This window comes from Plecotus auritus (genome assembly GCF_963455305.1).
Source record: "Plecotus auritus genome assembly, chromosome: 2".
NCBI lineage: Eukaryota > Metazoa > Chordata > Mammalia > Chiroptera > Vespertilionidae > Plecotus > Plecotus auritus.
This window is the reverse complement of record NC_137771.1, coordinates 47241287-47264267: the sequence shown is the minus strand read 5'-3', so window position 1 is coordinate 47264267 and position 22981 is coordinate 47241287. Positions and strand designations below refer to the sequence as shown.

The 22981-nt window shown below is 42.5% G+C and overlaps 1 protein-coding gene across 1 annotated transcript in view; it reads right to left on the bottom strand.

Annotated features, from left to right (window-relative positions):
* The window catches only part of CACHD1 (cache domain containing 1), a 244434-nt gene that overhangs the window by 146120 nt on the left and 75333 nt on the right, over nt 1-22981 (bottom strand). Inside the window, exon 2 of the mRNA XM_080656375.1 lies at nt 8115-8177. Within this exon, the coding sequence (XP_080512501.1) occupies nt 8115-8177 (63 nt within the window). The remainder of the gene's footprint in view (nt 1-8114; nt 8178-22981) is intronic.

The following is a 22981-nucleotide window of genomic DNA, read 5'->3' as shown; positions in this document are numbered from 1 at the left end:
ATAGAGAGTTTTCTGGCAAGTGTCAAGAATCACAAAATGTTTTATATTAGTTTTAATTATTTTGCTCCCCTAACCAGAAGACAATAACAACATGTTAGATTTAATGCCAAGTTATATAGTAAGCACAAGTCAGATCCAACTCTAAACTTATTTGATTAGTAAGGAGGAGGGCAAGAACCCATGGGGCTCCAGTATTCATTACCCCAAAGAAGAAATAATGGATAAAAACCTCAAGTCAGGATTCCAGATACTAATAAATATAAAAAAGCATGCATAAATAAGTGGTTCCTTTTTAACGAAAGATTGTTGAGCTAAAGAGCTAAAATTAAGAGCACAGAGGTCAATAACCTAATTTGAATAACTAGTCTGATTTTGGCTTGTCAAACAAATCTTACAAGCAGTTATAATTGTTCTTATAATTGTTAAGAGGCTGGTGTCCTGAATGAAAACCAAAACCACCATTAGGGGCACTGAGCCCCCAAACAAAGGAGAGCCAGAAATCTGGGAAATAAGCCAGTGGCAAATCCTCTTTTCACCCTGAGAATGTGGACACAATCTGGAGACCTTGAGCTTCCACCGTGATGATGGCCCAGGGCACCAGGATAGGAGACAAAGCTTAGGACTTGGCCAAGATGGGAAATCTGATAGAAGACACTGCAAAAACCTGTAACCCAAAGAGCTCAGTATAATGGGGAAGTACAGAGGAGACAGCTAGTTTAACTAGAAAGACTATTTGGATATTTGGAAAAAATAAAGCATCCTTCTAAATAACTAACAGATCAAAGAAGCAATCAAAAGATAATCAAAATTAGAATATACCTAAAACTAAACAATAAACATCATACATATACTTTGTGGCTACTATTTCCATACTTAGGCAATACTTATCTGGAGGCTAGTATAGCAAGACACTGAAAAGAAATAAAAGGTGTAAGAATTAGAAACAGGGCCCAGGCTGGGTGGCTCAGTTGGATGGAGCATCGTCTCGTACACCAAAAGGTTGCAGGTTTGCTTCCTAGTCAGGGCACACACTTAGGTTATGGATTTGATCCCTGGTTGGGGTGGTATGGGAAGCAACCATTGATGCTTCTCTCTCACACTGATATTTCTCTCCTCCCCTCCCCTCCCCTGCCCTGCCCTCCTCTGCCCTCCCCTTATTTCTCTCTCCCTCTCTCATCAATAAAAACATAAAGAATTAGAAAGATAATCAAAACTGTCTTATGTGCCTATATAACTATGTACACAGAAAATCCAAAGACATCTGCAGATAAATTATTAGAATGAATATGATAGTTTAAGAAGATAACTACATGTATGAAAAACCCATAAAACTCAAATCAGCAACAGTTAGAAAAATATAATTTTAAAGGTATTATTTATAATATAAATTTATATCTAGAAATAAATCCCACAGGCATGGATTTTCAGATCTTTTGTGAACTTATCACCAAATTATCTAAAAGACACTGTAAAATTACTAAGTACATAGAGAGTTATACCATATTAGTAAAGATATTATCTTCAAATTGATCTATAAATTGTTATAATAACAATTAAAATCCCAATAGGATTTTCTTTCATAATTGGATAAGCTGATTCTAAAATTCATATGTAAGAGCAAATGCTTATAAAGAGCAAAGAGCAATAGATGCTCTCTGGAAAAATAAATGAAAATATAGTATCACCCTACCAGACATGTGGTACTGGCACAATGAGAAAATTTACCAACAAAACCAATCCAAACTTGCACATACATGGAAACTTGACTAATGAATGAAAACAAAAGTGGAGAAAAAGACAAATTTGTTCAATAGATAGTGCTAGAACATTTGGAAATACATATGGGGGAGAAAAGAAGAAATTAGATATCTACTTTACATCCAACATCAAAATCAACTCCAGGTGGAGAAAAGTCTTACATGAGAAAGAAAAAAGTTTTAGAACACAAAATAGGAGAACTTATTTATATCATTGGGGTGGAAAAGAATTTAACAAAACATAAACAGCAGAAACCAAAAAGAAAAAAATTTGATTTAAAAAACTATTAAAATTAAACTTTATTATTTTAATAAGAAAAGTGAAAAGCCACAAATTGGAATAATATATTTATTCTGCAAGGGAATCTAATATGATAACCACTGGCCATCTGTAGCCATTTTAATTACAACTGAAATTAAATAAAATTTAAAATCTAATTACTCACTAGCTCCACCCACATGTCAAGTGATCAGTAGCCATGTGTGGCTAGGGCAGGGATGGGCAAACTTTTTGACTCGAGGGCCACAATGGGTTCTTAAACTGGACAAACTGGACCGGAACAAAAGCATGGATGGAGTGTTTGTGTGAACTAATATAAATTCAAAGTAAAGGAGCAGAGGGGAGAGCAAGAGAACCGGATAGAACAGCCGGATCCGGCCTGCGGGCCGTAGTTTGCCCAAGGCTGGGCTAGGGGCTGCTCAATCAGCACCAATATGGAACTAATCACCTCAGAAAATTCTCTTGGACAGCATTGATGTAGACCATGAATAGAACTTTTAAACTTCTAAAATAACCAGGCAGCCCAATTGTAAAAATGGACAAAGGACATTAGTAGACATTTGACAAGACAAAAAAGCGCACACATAAAAATCCTATCTAATAAAAGAGCAATATGCAAATTAACCATCACTCCACTACACCCACAAGCCATGCCCACCAGCCAATCAGGAGCGAGTATGCAAATTAACCCAACCAAGATGGCTGCAGCCATGGAGTGAGCAGGAAGCTTGGGTTTCCCCGGCAATGGAGGAAGCCAAGCTTTCCGCACACCCTGGCCAGCCCAGGCCTCCACTCAAGACTACAAAGTTTCAATTATAGAAGATAAATAAATCCCAACAAAAATGGCAGCAGCCACGGAGCTGGAGAGAGCAGGAGGCTTGAGTTGCCCCTGGTGATGGAGGAAGCTGGTGATGGAGGAAGACAAGCTCCCACAGCCCTGGCCTGCCTTGGTCTCCACTCAAGGCTACAAAGTTTCAATTATAGAAGATAAATAAATCCCAGATACCAGGGCCTCCTTTTGGGTTGCCAGGGGGTGTGGCCGGCCTGCAAACCACCACAGGCCCCTCGCCCAGGCCGCCCCATGCCCCAAGGTAACCCCCACCCTAATCTGGGACACGCTTCAGGGCAAACCAGCTGGCCCCCACCCATGAACCAGGCCTCTGTCCTATCTAATAAAAGAGTAATATGCAAATTGACCATCACTCCAACACACAAGATGGCTGCCCCCATGTGGACACAAGATGGCCACCACAAGATGGCCAGCAGGGGAGGGCAGTTAGGGGTTACCAGGCCAGCAGAGGAGGGAAGTTGGGGGCGACCGGGCCTGCAGGGAAGGGCAGTTCGGGGGGACCCAGGCATGCAGGGGAGAGCAGTTGGGGGGGACCCCATCTGTGAACCAGGCCTCTGTCCTATCTAATAAAAGAGTAATTACAAGAATTACTTCATCTAAACTATGCACCAGAAGATATGAACAAAAATAAAAAATGAAAACACTAGAAACAGCCCAAGAATTATCAATAGAAAAATACATACTTTGCATTAAATGGACTACCACCCAGAATTGAAAATAAATGCACCTTAGCTACAAATCTCAACATAGCTGATTCAAAGGAATATAATGCTGAGTGAAAGTAAGAAGATACATGAATATAAATATACTGAAAATTTATATAAAGAATAAAAATAGTCAAACTAAATAATTAATTTGGAGATATATATACACACATACTAGAGGCCCGATGCACGAAATTCATGCAAGGGTAGGCCTTCACGGCCCCGGCTGCCTCGTGGCCTTGCCCCCCACCCACACTGCGTTGGCCTGGCACTGCCCGCATCCACTGCCATACCCCCCACCAGTTCCACGGAGCGCACCCCCCCCCCCCGATGGATCGCCCTGCAGAGGGTGGCCTGGGACTCCCTCTTTGGGGTGATCACAGAGCACCCCCCATTGATTGCCCCCTGGTCGGTGACCTGGGCCTTCCTCTGCAGGGCAATCGATCACGGAGCCCCGCCCCCCCGGCCCCAGCATTGATCACCCTGCAGGGATGGCCTGGGGCTCCCTTTGGGGCAATCGCAGATACCCCAATTGATCGCCCCACTGGCCAGTGGCCTGGGCCTCCCTCTGTGGGGCGATGGTGGGGCCCCCTGACCAATTGCATCGCACCCACTTTGGCTGGCCTGGCACTAGTGGGTGTCATAGCGTGGTAGTCCGGACAGTCATTCGGCTGTTCGGCCATTAGGTCGATTTGCATATTACACTTTTATTATTATAGATATAAACAAATAAACACACAGACATACACAAAAGCAAAGGAATGGCTTAACAACCAATCAGGATATGGTTATCTCTGAGAGAAGGAGTGAGATAACCTCTGGGAAGGTCACACAAGTCTTGCTACATAATGGTCATGCTTTACTTCTTTAGATGGGTAGAAGGTTGAGGTATTCATTTTAATTTCTTTATTCTCTATCTATATGTTTTTTATACGCTTCACGTGTTAAAAAAAAACTTCACAATTGGAAAAAAAGCCAGTTTAATTACGTATTAGCTGGGACCCTTGACCTTTCTAAGTTAAAAACAATAACTCCTCCTATCTTACAGAGCTGTTCTGAAATTCAGAGGAGATAACAGGTGTGAAAGTGTGAGTGACTGTGATGGGGGACCTATTATACTAGAGCTAACACAGAGATAAGCAGTTCCCTAAAGATTTCATCCTGGTACTATCCAGGATCTCAGGGTCCAGAGATCCTGGGCACTTATTAATCAAGTCAAGAAGACAGTAGGACTCTCTGTTTCCTCACTACAAAATGGGGAAACTCCTGTCCAGTTCAGCCCACAGGAGTATCATAGTGAAGTGAGAGCAAAGTATTTGGTACATATACAAATAAAAGCTTTTATTGTTATTGTTACAGTGCCCAGAGGACTGAAAGGGAATGGAAGTCAAGTCAAAGGAGAAGAAATTTAGAACCTGGGTATTTTATTTTCTTTCTCTTTTTTTCTTTCAGTTTTATTTTTCATTGGTTTCAGGTGTATAGCTTAATGGTGAGACAATCATATACTGTACATACCTGGATATATCCAGTATCCCAACTGGCACCATTCATAGTTATCACAATACTATTCTCTATATTCCCTATGCTTCACTTACATCTCCATGACTGTTTTGTAGCTACCAATTTATATTTCTTAACCCCTTCACCTCTTTCACCCATCATCCCCTTCCCTCTGTCTATGAGTAGCCCCTGGCATTTTTAATTTTAGGCTAACATGATAATGATCCCCAAATACTGGCTGCAAAAGAGGCATAAGATCTATTTGTCCAGGGTTGTTCAGAGGGCAGACTGGGGAGACTAGAGAGAAGTTAAAAGTATATTCTGGGTATCAGAGAGAACTCTGTTGACACTCAGAGTGAGGAGAGATAGAAGAGACTATGTGGTAATTCTCCTTAATTTTATTCATTTTAATAATTATTCAGATAAAAACAGAGTTAGCCCCACCAGTGTGGCTCAGTGGTTGAGCATAGTCCCATGCACCAAGAGGTCACCAGTTGGATTCAAGTTCAATCCCCAGTAGGGGGCGTGCAGGAGGCAGTCCATAGATGTTTCTCTTTCTTCATCTCCCTTCCTCTCTTTCTAAAATATACTTTAAAAAAAAAACAACGACAACAAAAACACCCACAAATAAACAAAGAAACAAAGTTAGAGGAAGCTCCTATTTTGGATGAAAATATAAAATTTTAAAGTAAACTCTGTTAAAATAAAAATACAGGTAACTTTGGGTCAAACTTATTTTGAAAACTCGCTTACTTTAACATCTTTTTTTTTTTTAAGTAATACTGTTTTTATTTAACTTCAAAAACATTTCAGCATTCTAAACATACAAAGATGAACAAAACGTTGCAAATTGTGTTTAGAACAGAAGGTTCTTGAACTTTCATTGGTGCAGTGACTCTTCACTTTGTTGACAATGAAGAGTTGTAGTTTGTTTTAAAACAACAGTTTAAAACTACCACACAACTGAAAACCATCCAAACACTTCTCATGTCAGCTGTCCCCCCTTTTTTCACAGCTAAGAATGGCAGGACGCTACGTCACTATATACAAAAACAAGACAACCTGAAGCTAAATGGATGCCCACTGCAGTGTCCACAGGGCCAGCCTCACGGTGCACGCCCTGAGCGACAGCCCCTCCAAAAGGCCTCTTCCTCACAGCCTCAATGCCAAGCAAAGAGCATCAAGAGCTTGTCTTGATTGTTTGTTCCTTTTACAAACTATAGACAGGTACAGCTTACTTAAACATCTTGAGACTACAGGTAACTTATCTTTTGGCGCTTCAGTTTCCGCATCTGGAATAAGGATAATATGTTTCCTTCAAGGTTATGGAGGAAAATCGCTGTGATATTAAATTAAAATTGCTTAGCAGCAGTATTAGGTGCTCAATCAGCTGCTATAATTTTAAAAAATGTATTATTGAACGCTTCCAAACTTGTTCACAGTTAAATAAAGCAACTGACATCACTACAAGAAAACAAAAACTACCTGCACATTTGAAAACAGCTGAAGGGAGAACCTGTATCTGTTACTTAAGGGAAAGCAGCAAAACTGATATCCCTGGCTCAGTTTCCTTAAAATGTTATCAAGTGGCCGTTGGTCTCCCCAGGAGTGCCTTTGAACATGACCTGTATAGAAATCTTCCCCTGTAAAACCCTTTGAAATGCCATGATCCTAAAACACTTTCCAGTTTGCTGGAACAGAATAAAGACAGGGATTATGAAGATAAGAATTGATATAGCAAACTACTTCGTATTCATTGTAATTTCAGGTCATTTGTTTTTAAAAATACTTAAAGCTAAGGGGGAAAAAAACAACAACAACCATTCAGAGCTGCTTAAACCCTATAAACTAACCTGAACAAACCAAAATAAAAAATTTAGTGACTATAAACAGGAAATGAACTTGAAGACTAAACCTCAGTAATTTATTCTAAATAACTAACTATCCCATATATAACTTCACTCCTATGACACTTGCAAAGCTTTTGGCTCTTGGATGGCATTTCTCAAGGTCAGATCAAGTCAAGCTGTTTTCCATGAATAAAATAAAGGCAGCATCTCCGAGGTTTAAGTTATTATGTCTTTTACCACAGTGATCTCTTCACTCTGTGGATGTTCTCTGCTACACTCTGGCTTTTAGCTTGGTCGTGTTTATTAAGTTTCCAACTCAGCTTCAAATTACCCGTTGACGGTCACATAGTGTAATGAAGTGAGTGGATTAGCTGAAATTGAAACCCAGGAATCCTCTTTGCCACCCTTCCTTCGCAAGTGCGGATCAATTATTTAAGACCAAGTTCACCAACACTATGTTTTAATTTAGGAAGCAGTCCATTTGAAGCCAGCTCTAAATAAAGTGGGCAGAACCTGGCTTCAGAACTTTCTGACCCTACAGAGGATGGAAAGAAGATGGGAGGAAACAAGCAAAGGAAGAATACAAGAGGAGGGGAAGAGAAATAAAAGAACAAGAGAATTCAGAATCTATTGAGCTGCTTCTATGCCCGAATTTTCCACATAAGGGTTTCATTTATGCTGTTAATTTGACGTGATTTCATTTAATTTTCATAATCTCATAAGGCAGATATTCTAATCCCTCTATGGAAGACTGGGAACCTGCAGCTCAAAAAGGCTAAATCGCTTACCGAGGGCCCCCAAGTAAGTAAGAAAACCAGAATTTGATGTGCAGCTTGTCTGATTCCAAAACCTGGGCACTTTTTCCTATATCAGATGAAATAATTTCCTAATACTTTTAAATATGAGCAGTTTAGGAATTTCCAAACAACAAAAGGAATGCAAAATAGTTCCAAAGTATAGCACACATAAAAGAAAACCATCCACATCACTGTTATTTCGAATGCCTGTAAGAACTTGAAGTGTGAGGTTGCCACCACTGTGCTTACGATGCCTATGGATTCATATACAGGTAACAGGAAACCCCACATGGAGGCTGCGTGGAAAGAGTAATGAAGCCACATCCAAGAGCCAAAGATGGAAACAGAGAATGTCAAGCAGTAAATAACCTCTTACCTGCTGTACTTCACTTTCTCCATTTGAGATTTTCTCAGTGTAAACAAAGGAGTTGAATATCCGCTGCAACAGAAAGAAAATGAATACACATTAGATTTTCTAAGTAACACAGCCATTAGAGTGTGTGTGTCTGTGTGTGTGTTATTTGTTTACGCCACAAAGAGAGTCAAGCACAAAAACTTTAATTAAAATAACAGTAATTTTACACAGAGAAATCCAAATATCAGCCAAAGTCAATCACACTTACATAAGCAATGCCCAGGCACTTCTGTAGTGAAATAAACCAGATGTTACACTATATTTCTCATTTTCAAAAATACATTTAATTATAGATTTCCGGAGCCTATGCCATTTTATCCGAGCAGTATAATCTGACAAAGTTGTGTTTCTCATTTAAGTCCTGAACTCCCTGAATGCTGCAATTGTTTACAGACACCAACATCCAGTGTAATAAAGCTCCTTACAGAGAGGATTCTTTCCATATTCTCTCCTGCCCCTGTCCAACCAGTCCCTGCCCATATGATCCATCACCTTCACTACCTAAGCACCCCCTCGGGAAAGCAACAAAACAGGGCTTTGCCAAGTATGTGTGGCCTGAAGAGAAGATGCAGTTCTTACAGGCCAGGAAATGTGACAGCCGTGCCAAGACATGAGTCCAAACTGTGACACACAAGCACACATTCTTCCACTGGTTTCTGCCTAGCCAGTACCCCCTGCTCCATACTTTGCTGGCATTGAAAATGTCTCTGCAGACTTAGGACTTTATCAAACCCTGCCACTACTAAGCAGTCACAAGAGATTAACATATAACAATGGAGAAAAAATGAGAATCCAAGATATGTGTCTGGGAGAGACACACACACACACACAACAGCAGCAGCAGCCTCATCATTTATCCTAAAACTTTAAAGATACCTCTGGAACTCTCCAGATGAGTAAGGAGTCAGACCTGGAGACGTCAGCCAACAGTTCCCTTTTGCCTTTCTATCTTCCTGCTAAGGGTTTGTCAGCATCTGGGACAGCTTCCCAGACAACCTAACACACCTGCATGGTTGTGATGAGGAAGACAAGGGCCAAGTTCATCAATGCTGTGCAAATGAAGGAAGATAAAGGTGCTGGGTGGTGGTGGTGGTGGTGATGGGGAGAGGGAGGGAGCAAAGACTCTTGGGAAGAATTGGGATAGAATTACAGTCTAGAACATTCTAATTATGAATTAGTATAATTTTCCAATGCTCCACTCATTCATTCAATAAATATTGTTTTTTTTCTCTTTCGTAAAAATGGCTCTGCTGACAGGAAACGTATGGACTTTCAGTAACAGTGATGATAATGATATTGGCTACTATTTACTGAAGGCTGATGATGGGGCAGTCACTATTCTAAGCATGTGACATCTATTTACTTATTTAAGTCTCATAAAACATATTTGTGACATGCATTATTATTATTTCCCTTATACAGATGAGGAAACTGGTGCATATTTATTGAGTGCCTAATGTGATACACACATTGTACTTCATATGCAAACCTTACTTATTAATCTTTATAATCTGCAGCCCCTCAGATGTAAAGGTAAGACCTTGGGGAAATTAGAGAATTTATCCAAAGTCACTTGTCAAGGCTGGAATTTCCACCCAAGCAGTGTGACTTCAGAGGTGGTGCTCCTAACTCTATTGTCTCATAAGAATTGGCTACCTACCCATATAAAACCACTCCTGCTAGGAGCTCACACTTGGACACAACACAGACCCACAATCCCTTACATGCAATTCTAAAATTCGAAAGCACTGAAAATCAAAAGTTTTGCAATGACACTTTTGTCAGTAAAATAACATGACCTGAACTTATTTGGTAGTAAATCCCAACTTCAATTGCTGTATATTAATAGTCATCTTTAAACCATTTGGTGTGGGTATTCATTCACTTTGATACAGATGTATTAATGCATCTGACTATAGGGTTCTGCTCCAGATCTTACTGGGGTGTTTTACCATTAGGAGGCATCAGGATGACCCTGGCCAGTGTGACTCAGTTGGTTGAGCGTTGTCCTATGCATTGAAAGGTTGCAGGATCGATTCCTAGCTAGGACACATACCCAGGTTGTGGGTTTGATCCCCAGTTGAGGTGCATGAGGGGCAGGGAGGCGGCAACCAATTGATGATTCTCTCTCACATTGAGTTTCTCTCTGTCTCTCCCTCTCCCTTCCTCCTCTCTCTCTCAAATCAATAAAATCCCATTCTTTTTAAAAAAAGAGGCATTAGGATTCTGAATCCTAAATCAGACTGTTTTAGGAAAGGGATTATGAACCTGTAGACTTCCATTCCTACAACTCTAAGTTCCCAGTTTTCTGGTACACACCTTTTAACGCTTTTAGAGTCTTGGTCAATGTCACCGCCACCCACATTCCCAGATCATATTTTATGTTCTAATAGAATTTGATTTTCAAAACCTGCTCAGGACCAAGAAAACACTTTTATTAAAAACTAGTGGCCCAGTGCACAGAATTCGTGCACATTAAAAGGAAATTAATTAGAGGAAATATTTAAATATTGCTATTTGCCCTTTCTCTATAATGGAAGTGTCAGAGATGAAAGAAAATTAGTAAAATGTATATGAAAATCTCCCTCCTGTCAGAGTCTGGGGCACGCCACAGGACCCAGAGTCAAGTCCCTGCCCACCCGCGTGTGCCTCGAAATTGCAGGAGACCCAGACCCAGCTGCCCCCACCCCCATCAAGCCCCACCAGGCAGGGGACGCAGCCACAGTTCCCTGGGCCTGGTGACGGGCAGGGGTGCAGCCTCAGATCCCCTGTCAAGCCCCGCCGGGTGGGGAGGGGGGGGGGGCGCGGCCTGAGGTTCCCCGCCCCAGCCAGGCACCACGCAGCCTTAGGTCTCTAGTGATCGGTCCTTATGATGTCACAGTGTGACAACCATTTGCATATTAGCCTTTTATTATTATGACTAGAGGCCCGGTGCACAAAATTCGTGCACGGGGGGGAGGGGGGAGGTCCCTCAGCCCAGCCTGCACCCTCTCCAATCTGGGACCCCTCAAGGGATGTCCGACTGCCCGTTTAGGCCCAATCCTACCGGGCCTAAATGCGCAGTCAGACATCCCTCTCACAATCCAGGACTGCTGGCTCCCAACTGCTCGCCTGCCTGCCTTCCTGACTGCCCCTAACTGCTTCTGCCTGCCAGCCTGATCACCCCCTAACCACTCCCCTGCCAGCCTGATTGATGCCTAACTGCTTCCCTGACAGCCTGTTTGCCCCTAACTGCCCTCCCCTGAAGGCCTGGTCACCCCTAACTGCCCTCCCCTGCAGGCCTGGTCCCCTCCAACTGCTCTCCCCTGCAGGCCTGGGTCCCTCCCAACTGCCTTTCCCTGCAGGCCTGGTCGCCCCCAACTGCCCTCCCTTGCAGGCCTGGTCCCTCCCAACTGCCCTCCCCTGCTGGCCATCTTGTGGTGGCCATCTTGTGTCCACATGGGGGCAGGATCTTTGACCACATGGGGGCAGCCATCTTGTGTGTTGAAGTGATGGTCAATTTGCATATTACTTTTATTAGATAGGACTAGAGGCCTGGTGCATGAAATTCGTGCACTGGGGGTGTGTGTCCCTCAGTCCAACCTGCACCCTCTCCAATCTGGGACCCCTCGGGGGATGTCCAACTGCTCAGGCCTAAACAGGCAGTCAGATATCGCTTTCACAATCCAGGACTGCTGGCTCCCAACTGCTCGCCTGCCTGCCTTCCTGATTGCCCCTAACCACTTCTGCCTGCCAGCCTGATCACCCCCTAACCACTCCCCTGCCAGCCTGATCGATGCCTACCTGCTCCCCTGCCAGCCTGATTGTCCCCAACTGCCCTCCCCTGACAACCCGGTCACCCCCAAATGCCCTCCCCTGCATATTCCCTCTTTATTAGATAGGGTTTTTTCTTTAGCATATTGGACAGCCCTAACTGGTTTGGCTCAGTGGATGGAGCATTGGCCTGCAGACTCAAGGGTCCCAGGTTCAATTCTGGTCAAGGGCATGTACCTTGATTGGGGGCACATACCCAGTGGGGAGTGTGCAGGAGGCAGCTGATCGATGTTTCTCTCTCATAGATGTTTCTAGCTCTCTACCCCTTTCCCTTCCTCTCTGTAAAAAATCAATAAAATATATATTTTTAAAAAAGAAACATTTAAGATTCCTCCATATCTGCCTGGCTGGTGACTCAGTGGTTGAGACCCCAGGCTGCCGCAGCTGGGAGGGGATCGCGCAGTGGGGGTGCGCGCCCCTGCCAAGCTGAGACCCCAGCCCAGGCTGCTGCCGCTGGCAGGGGATCGCGCCGTGGGGGTGCGGCGAGACCCCAGCCCAGGCTGCTGGCGCTGGGAGGGGATCCACTGGGGATGTGCGCGCAACCAAGGTACATGCCCTTGACCGGAATCGAACCTGAGACGTTTCAGTCTGCAGGCCGACACTCCATCCACTGAGCCAAACCAGTCAGGGCTATCGTAACAATTATTAATGATGACTGCTAATACTTTTATGTGGATGTTTTTATGCCTTGTAAGCATTTCTACATATTCTCCACCTAGTAAGTACAGACGGGTAAAAGAAAAATGTCAAAGCAAGAAAGAGATGAGCAGGAGTGATTCTGCAGACTGCCTATTTCCTATGGCCCTCTAGCCACTCCTCCAGGAGTGAAAGGTGACCTGATCATAGTTTGGGGCTACCACCAAAGCCAAAAATTTTGTCCTTCTCTTTTCCCCTGTGGGGAGGAGTGTTAGTGAGAAACCAGTAGAACCTAAACAAGTAACTCATAACTAAGCAGGTCAGCCAGTGGTACCTGGTGCAAGGTTAAAAGTTCAGGCTCATGTGTGTGCACAAGATCTCAAGGTTCAGAGGGAGTTTCCACTACACTCTAGCTCAGGGATTTTCAACCAGTGTGCCACAAGAATTATTAAAACATGCAATATCTGGCTACTTAGTCAGGGGCACTGACCTCTTTTCCTTTAGACTGTCAAATAAAAAAAAAAAAATGACAACAGCCAACACAACAATAGCCATATGGTGCGAATGAAACAAAATTATACCTATTTTTTGTCAGATCTGCAAATATATATATTTCGGTATGCCACAGAATTTTAATAGTTTCTGTGTGCCATGAGATGAAAAAGGTTGAAAATAGCTGCTCTAGGTCAACGGACAGTACTTGTCTTTCTTAAAACACAGTGCCTGCTAAGCCCAGCTCTCAAAGGCTTAGTTTAGTACTTTCATAGTTTATAATTTCACCTAAATGGTTAGATTTGGTCCCCACAACAACCCTATGTGGTAGGAAGGGCACCACTTTTAGGATCGGAAACCACTTTTACAGACCTAAAAATGATGGCTCAAAAGTTAGAGAATGTTTCATAGGTATAAAATTCAAGTGCTAAGGTCTGAACCTATGACTTGATTTAAAAACAGGCATTGCTTTTAGCAAAGCTGTCAAGTTTATTCATTTCACCTTTTTGTTCAGGATAATCTAGGAATCTTAATGCCTGCGTGTAGAAAACGAAAAGGATTTGGGTGTTTTTTATCCATTCATTGTAAGCAAGATCCAATGTGCTGGTATAATCTTATATATATGACCAATATCAGGAATAATTAAGAGGCCCAGACAAAGGTTTTTATTTTTATTACTTTCTATTGTTATGTAAAACTGTGAAAAGAATAGAATAGTTTTTTTTTTTTTTTTTGGGGGGGGGGCTTTGTTTTTTATTTGAGCCCAAAATTCCAAATGATATACTAGCTGACATTTTGGTGACTTCGGGGTAAACAGTTTCTTGGTCACTAGAGGACTTAGAAAACGAAAATGGAAAAGTTTCCCTAAAACATAAAAATGATGAGAAATCCGAAAAGACCAGCTTCTTCAGTCCTCGGGGATGACTTACTCAGTAACAGGGATAGGGAAAGGGTGGGTGTGTGGGAGGGTAACCGGCATCCTATTTCCAAGTTGTCACGTTCCCTTATATCAGCTCCCTGGAGGACAAAAGGAATTCCAGAAATTTGAACTCTTCATTTGAGCACAACCTGCAGGAGAGTCTGAACTCTCTCCTCAGTGTACAAATGCCGCCAATGGCAGAAATATTGCCCACCTTTGCCCATTATTCTCTCGCACTCCCGTCAAATACTGAAAGTAAACGTAAGTTTTACTGCATAGTGAAAAAAATCATTAAAATGGGTGAGTTTTAAAAAGTTATTTTGCCTAGAAATATTTCACGGAAAACTGTTCATCAGTTACTTTATTTCCACAATAAAAAGAAAACAGTAACAGTGGCAAGATGCCTTATTCTTCCGCTCATGAGAGCCGAGGACTCGGATCTAAAGTCAAGCTGACCTGTCTCTAATTAATACTCACACTTTGGAAAACTGCCAGGATCTTCTAACGTGAGTCATGTGCTCATCCCATGACCCAGCAGTTCCCATCCTTGATATGTGCTGAGCAGAAACATGCTCATACGTTTATCAAAAGAAAAGCATACGACTGTTCATAGCAGCACCACTCAAAATAACCCCAACCTGGAAAACATTTTTTTATTGTTTAAAATATTACATATATTAGTACATATATCTCCTTTTTTTCCTCATTGACCTTCCCCCAGCCTCCCCTACCCCGTTGCATGCCCTCATCCCCCCACCCCAGTGTCTTGTATCCATTGGTGTGCTTAGATGCATGCATACAAGTCCTTTGGTTGATCTATTTCCCTCCCTCCCCAACACTCCCCAGCCTTCCCGCTGTAATCTGACAGTCTGTTTGGTGCTTTACTGCCTCTGTATCTATCTTTTTATTCATCAGGTTATAATGTTCTTTATTTCTGGAAAACATTTAAATGCGCATCAGCAATAGGACAGACAAGTAATGGGTGGTGTATTATACAACGGGACACTCGGGGACGGGAATGCACAGACGACTGCACCATGCACCAACGTGACGACTCACACACACAGCATACTATTGAGTGTCAGAAGCCAGACACCAGAAGACAGAGCGTACGGTTCCATTCGTACCCAGTTCAAAAACAGACAAAACTACCATCCTGCTGGAAGTCAGGGTGGTAGCCACCCTCTGGGAGAGTGAACAGAAGAGGGCGTGCAGGCCGCTCCAGGAATGCTGAAACCTCCATTTCCTGGTCTGGGGGCTGCTACAGGGGTGTGCTCGCTCTTGGGGGATTCCTTCAAGCGGCACAATAATGACTGTACACGCCTCCGTGTGTCTGCCACACTTCAATAAGTTTACCTTAGACATACATTCTAGGCCGTCGCTTTAAAATATACCCTGGCCAAATGTTTTTGCATATTTTAAAAACTATATGTTTTTTTAAAAAGGACAAGAATCTAGTAACTGGGCTATTATAAACACTCAAAGAAAAACCAACACCCCAGTCTGTAATCCAAATGAAAGGGGGACTGAACCAACCGGAGAGTCACATAGGAAGTCACAGACAGGGTCTCCTAAGCCCTCCCTGAGGCCATGTATTAACTGCTCCCTCAAACTCTTACGTACATAACATAATGCACGTAGTTCTTAAACGTCCCACCCAATGGTACTGTACAAACCTGAATTTTCAGCAAGAAAAAAAAAAGGTGTCTTAATGAGAGTTTCATCCAACCTGGATGCTCTAAATCTATGTAACACAATTTAATCAAACCTCCTTGTTGCATATTCTGTTCCTTTACTAAGCACTGCCTCCCCCCTCCTCCCTCAAAAGGGAAGTTCAATAAAGTTAGAAATTAAAGAATCATGTAACAATTGAATCCAGTCCCCCTAACTCTACTGCAAGAAAAGAGAAGACACCCTGTTCTGCCTGTATCTGTGTGTGTGTGCTGCGGAGCCTGCTCTCCCCCACCTACGGGTGGCACCATAGTCCCCATGCCCTACTCCACTGACCCACCTTCCCAACCCCATCACCTTCCCTCCCAAATCTCTCTGTTTAATTGAGACTGTTTAACAGATGGCAAGAGAATTCCACTTTGCTGGAACAGGAACAATTACATGAGTATTTAATAAGATGATCAGTCCAGACAGTTGGCCCCACCTTCCCATTTCCAACAGCTCTGCCAAATTTTAACTAGATATTTAAATGAATGGTATAGCACAACACCACAGTGAAGAAATAAAAACCTTTATAAAGTCTAATGAGATTCTGTTGGTCTCCTTCCCTAATCTTTGCTAAGAAAATGCAGGACTGAATTTCTATTCACAAGATTATTCTCTTGATGTTTACAAGGTTTCTGTCCCCAGCCAATTTGGCTGACAGTTCACTAATAGCTATTTTCTGCTCTGGATTTCTTCCTATGATCTAGGAATTGTGGCCAAAGGGGAGGAAAAGATAGATGACCACGGCTATCTCAAGAAGCTGACCAACTTTCACCATTAAACGAGAAAGTGCTGTCATTAAAACAAACTCCAACAATCAGTGTGCAGGGAATGAAAGGCAACTTAAGTGTTTCAGGGAAGAAAACATATGCATGACTTTATTCTGCCCTGAGCATGAATAATCTTTTACTAGGTTTTAAGGGCTCCCTCCTGCCCCGATTAAACATCGTCTGATTTTTAGCAGACTATTTAACCTCACACTGTTAAACATATGGAATGTCCAGAAAATGACATTACCTTAAGGAGGCTCATCATTCTCCATTCTGAGTTTGCAAATCCGGTGCTATAAATCTCAGTCATTTAAAAAAAAAATCTCTAAACCTGCCCATTCTGAATATAGGTGGCTCAATAAAATAGTTTACTTAGAGTATTAAAAAGGTTACCACTAAAAAGAAAAATCGAAAATAACCTAAAATGTCCAACCACAGCAATAGGGGACTGATTAAATTATTCTTTATTCAATCAAGAAAATATTGCACAGCTATTATAATAATTATTTTCATTGCTAATATTTTAAAAGCATTTTCATATACAAGTATTGTTCTAGTTATCTATGTGTGGGGGGAGAGGGGATTGCATTACAAATAATAATGTTACCATGTATATTATTATCAAGGGCCCAGGATGGATTCAGATGCTTTATAACACATTATCTCATTTAATATTCACAACATCCTTTGATAGTAGTTACTTTGTCTTCATGTTGCAGAGGAGGAAACTGAGATTCTGAGGGGATTAACTTGTCCAAAGCTGACCATTAGTAAGTGGCCAAGTCAGATGCAAAATTGGTCTTACTTCCAAGTTTATGTATTATCTTCAATGTGAACACAACGTAACAGAGAAAACTTATGTAAAAGCTAAAAAGTGACCAAAATAATAACAGGGCTTGCCCATGACTAAGGAATGCAAAACATATTTTCTTTCTTCCCCATCGCCCCACCTCAATCTCAAAATAGAGCATGTACTTCCTGCACAATGCAGAATGACAAACATTTTTCAGAGTTGGCACACTCAAAAAAGGGGGCATACATTTAGGGTTACAGCTATACTCTACAAAAAACCATCTGCACTAGATCCCCACCTGCAGAACTTTCAGAGGAAAAAACAAACCCAAGGGCTTCTCTGCATGATCCCCACGAGAGAGGTTGGGTCTTGAAAACCACAGTGACTTGCAAGAAACAAGGCTATTCCAGGTTCATGACAAAGGGAAATGCTTAGGTGCTGAAAATCACGGCAGAGGAAGAGGCCCAGATTGGGAATTTAAAACAAAACTAATCAGTACACAATAGACGACCTTGTGCAAATGGTACACTGGGTGCCCGTGTCCTGGTCTAACAGACTTCCTTGTTCTGGTTTAAGGTTGCTATATATAAAAATGGTAATGGCTATTGTTTATATAGTGCTCCCTATCCAGCACTAGGTACTTTACGTGTATTAACTCAACCTCATAAATGTGAAGAATTTATACAGAGTGCACTAAAAACAGTATGAATGTATTTCACATAGCATTGTGATAGTTATCCAAACAGCCTCGATAGTTATTCTATGATTGTTCTCTTCTAGTTCATCTTTAAAGACTATCCTCTTAATGACAGTTATTCTCTGATGGAGGAATGGGGAGAACAAATATTATCTGTATAGACACTTACCAACTTCAGTCCCACTTCATTCTTTTTTTTTTTAATATATTTTATTGATTTTTTTACAGAGAGGAAGGGAGAGGGATAGAGAGTTAGAAACATCGATGAGAGAGAAACATCGATCAGCTGCCTCCTGCACACCTCCTACTGGGGATGTGCCCGCAACCAAGGTACATGCCCTTGACCAGAATCGAACCTGGGACCCTTGAGTCCGCAGGCCGACGCTCTATCCACTGAGCCAAACCGGTTAGGGCCCCACTTCATTCTTAACCTCCCACCAATGGTAATCTCTCCCTTTTCTGGACTTCTGTAGCAAAGATGGTTTCTGCTACAATTTAAATAGTATGTTCACTGTAAAAAAAAAAACAACACCTGGAAAATATGTAAAGGAAGAAGAGAAAAAAAAAGCTGTTGTCTGACCACTCAGTAAAAACCAACTACTGTTGACATTTTACTTTATTTCCTTCCACTCTTTTGGATTTCTAGGTCCTAACTTTGACTATGCCATGAATTCTTACCACAGTGCATTGTACACAGTGAGCATAAACAAGCATTTGTGTACCCATTAATCTAGGCATTAAATCATTCAGATCATTATTGTGGTTGGCTACTCAACCAGGTAGCAAAAAAATGGAGGAAGGTGTCCTTTCTCTTTAAGATAAAAAATGTTCCCTTCTTCACCCTGTTTTCCTTCCCTGTCCTCTACTGGCTCTAAACATACACACACAGCCTTGCAGATACTTCAGACTCACAAAAGAATCAAATTATTAATTCCTTAGTCTGATGACATTTAACTTAACACCCTTCAAACCAACACGAACTCTGAATAGTAAGAAAGCATGTGGGAGAGCCACGAGTCAGTGACAAGTGTCACCTTTACAAAGGGCTGCCTGTTTGGGTCCACTCTACCCCTCAAAAGAAATTACCAGCAAAAAGGAGTAGCTTGCAGTCTTAAATTAGCAGGGAAAATCTAAAGCAATAATCTCAGCGAGCAAAGTTTCTAGTCTTGATCACTAGATTTCCTGTTGTAGCATTCAAAACCAGGACAGTGGTGGGTAACTGAAGCCAGAGAACAAAGACAGGCAAAACAAGACAGAAACCCTTCTCTAAATTCAATAAAGCTTCAGGAGGGTTATTGGACTTTTTTTTTTTTTCTTTTTCATCGTTGTTGTTTTGGCTTTCAAAGGGGGTAAAAGGGGGAAAGGCGAGTAAATCAGTTCCACATGTTGGAAAGATCCAGCCTTTAGCCAATGTAACTTGACTATAAGTAATATTCATGACAATGCACATGGCAACCTCTCAGAAATGGAAAGTTGAGTTGCCCAAATGCTTTGCAGATGGTGCCAAATTTCCACTCCCCTAACTCCTAATTCTCCCACTCCCCTCCCCCAAGATCTCCATTAAGGAAGGCTTCTTTTTGTTTGTTTGTTTCACCTTGAAAGAAAAGAAAGATAGTTATTTAATGGCTGTGTGTTTATTTTCGGGGTGGGGTACACTTTATGTGTACAAGCCTTTCAATGTTTAGTGTTCTGTGGGCGCCCAAAACCACACAAATGCTCAGGTCTTTGGGAACCCACCCACCCACTCAAGACAAAGGGAGCTGGAAACCCTGAAATGCATACCCTTCCAGACCTAAGCAACAATGTTTCATTAACAACTCAGTCAACCAATCACGTCCTTTCTGAAGGCGTCGGAAACCATGTAAAAGATGGCCCCATATTCTTAAGAAGCTGATTCTAGTTGGGAGAAGAAATTGAGAATTACAAAGTAAGAAGGAATATGAACAACGCAATACGGAACTCGGTGTGAACGCTGGGCTTGGCAGAGGCTCCGGTGCGTGCGGAGATGGGAGTGGGCAGGAAGAGAGAGCGACCACTCCGAAGAGATGGGACTTGGGCTCGACTTCGAGGTCAGATTTAAATAGAACAAGAGAAAAAGAGCTTGGGGAAGAGCATTTCGGAGCCTTCACGGAGAGGGTCTGTACTTCGCACTTTCAACCAAGCCCTGTTCTGGATGACAGAGATACAAGAATGAGCATAACTAACAAAACCCCTGTCTGTGTGCACCCTATATTCTAAGTCCCTAGGCCTCAAGAAAACGCTTATAAAGGACTTACTAAGCACTAGGCCATATACTAGGAGGGGTGTTCAAAGCTGAGGACATTGCTTCTTCTAGGAAAAGCTCACATTCCAGAGAAAGACCCCCAAGTCAATTATTATAATGCAAAGTCAGTTTCAAGAGAAGCTTTTGGAAATAAAATGGAACGAAATGGAATAAAAATGATGAGGCTAGACTATGGAGGTATTTCAAGCCAGGAAGAAGAGTTGGATTTTATTCATAAGGTAGGCACTTAGTAAATATTTTTTAAGGGGCCCAATGTACAAATTCGTGCACCTTAAACGGAACTGTGGGCCACTAGGCTGTGGTAAGCACAGGGGAGGGTCTCAGCCCATCCTCTGCGCCCCCGCCCAGCCCCTCCCGCCGTGGCCCCTGGTCCCCTGTCTGCCTGCAGCACCGCTCCCACTGCCACCACTCCCACACGCTGATGGTGCTGGCCCCACTCACACCCACTGATGGCGTGGAGCCATTGGGGCCGGTGCCAGCAGTGGGTGCGAGCAGTGGCTGCTGCCCCGATCACCCCTCAGGAGCAGGGGGAGGTGGAGAAGCCCTCAGGGCGATCAGGGTCAGCCGCCGCCGCTCACACCCACTGATGGCGCCAAGTGATCGGGACCGGCGCTGGGGACCGGCGCTGGGCACCAGCAGCAGGTGCGAGGGGCGGTTCTGGCATAGGCTGTGGGTGCGAGTGGGGCCAGTGCTGGCAGTGGGTGCAAGCAGCGGCTCCAGAGCCGGCAGTGGGTGTGAGCGGGGCCAGTGCTGGCAGCGGGTGCAAGCAGCGGCTCCAGAGCCAGCAGCGGGTGCGAGCGGGGCTGGCGCCGCCAGCAGGTGCGAGTGCCAGGTGGGACCAAGGCGCGTGGGAGCAAAGAACTTTCAGTAACGACCAGAGGCTCACCCTGATGACAGTGACGGGCGCCCCACCTTGGTCTGGTGCCCCCACTCACCTGCTCCACCATCCGCACACGCCCCCTGGTGGTCAGTGCATGTCATAGCAACCAGTTGTTCCAGTTGTTCCACCATTCGGTCTATTTGCATGTTAGCCTTTTATTATAAAGGATGAGTTCATGAATAAATGTATATTCCCCCCAAAATAAATTTTTAGCTGATGTGTTTTATGAAGGTTTGTATTCCACATGCTCAGAACCATGCACCCACTGTCCTAAAACTGTCCCTCCACTTAGAAACAGTTACCATCCCAAGGGTGGGTGACAACTCTAAGAACCAAATGAACTGCAACAGCTTCCAGTTTGACACTCCAAGGACCTTGAATTATCTCCTCTGTAAAATTATAAAATCCTCTAAGGGGCTGTTCATTCAATTTTGCTAAATCCCTATAGCGCTAGACCGACGTTATGAATTGAGACTGAGAAATAATTGTTAAAAAAATAATTTAGTAATAGTTTAATGAAAAACAACTGCCATGGGTTAAAGCACAGTTGCGATGTTGCATTCTGAAATGAAGGCTAGTTTTTGACATTTTAAAATATGCTACTGTGAAGTTGTTTGGATGTTTTTCAAATGAAATGTTCATTGCTCCCATATCCAAATAGAGAGAATTTTTATAAATGCAATTTCTAGTATGTCTTTAAATTTAAAGAGATCCCTTTTTTTTTAGTATAATCATTAAGTAAAAGACACTATAAATCAAAACTTATCACAAAATTAAACAGTGTCAATTGCAATTCTACAAACTAGCTCTCTGCCTGGGTGAAGTCATTTAGCTTCCCTAGGCCTAGTTTCCTTCACCTATAAAATGGAAAACTGGGCTAGATTATACAAAAACTCAGTGATCTTAAAATTTCCACTCTATTATTGTGCTATTATTTCGTAGAAATACCAATTGTTGGACTTGTGAGACGCCACTAATGCTGGGTCTTCCTGCCATATGGCTGGATATTTCAAACACTTTATACTTGCTAATATAATCTGAATTAAACTGTTTTTTAAAAAATGTTATAAGCTTATCTGTCAAACTTGTTGCAGGAGGAGTGAGTGGCCAAGTGTTGAAGGGATACATTTTTTTTAAGATGAAAATTTAAACAGAGAGAGAAAGCCAATTTGGAGAATGGTGAGTTTAAACGTGGACATTTAAGACATAAATCAAAGCAGTTAGCCTTTCGTGGAATAAACGTGATACTAATATGGATGCATAAAAGCCTCTCAGGTCCTCCTGGCTATTGTTTTTCAGGCTCTCACAGGCAGGGTGCTTGTCACGTGCGTCAAATGCCATGGTAACAAGTCCAGCCATAGTAACAAGAGGCTCCAGCAAGACATGCCAGGAGTCTCAACAGTAATCATTAATTCACATCTTGATAAATGGTGGCTCTCTGGGCTCAGATGCACAATATAGTTTTAATAAATAAATAAGTGCTGGTTAAAATTTGTCTTCAAGTTTTTAGGGCTAAACAAACAAACAAAACACCAAATTAGGCATGTGCGAGGGGAGTTTTAAAAACTCCTGTTGTTCCCTTGGAAAGATGAGATGTGCCCATTTCCTGATTTGTAAAACCGAGGTGTTGATAAAAGGCCTCTCCTGGGAATTTTGTGAAGCCCAGTCCATGTACAGCACTTATTCCTAATGCACAGTAAGAGCTCAAGATGCAGTCGCTTTTAAAACTCCTTCAAAAAGAACAACTATTCCCAGGAATAAAAAGTCATTTGAGATTATCCGTGTCCCCATCCGAATGCCAGGAACTTTTCCAAGTCAGCATTTCTGA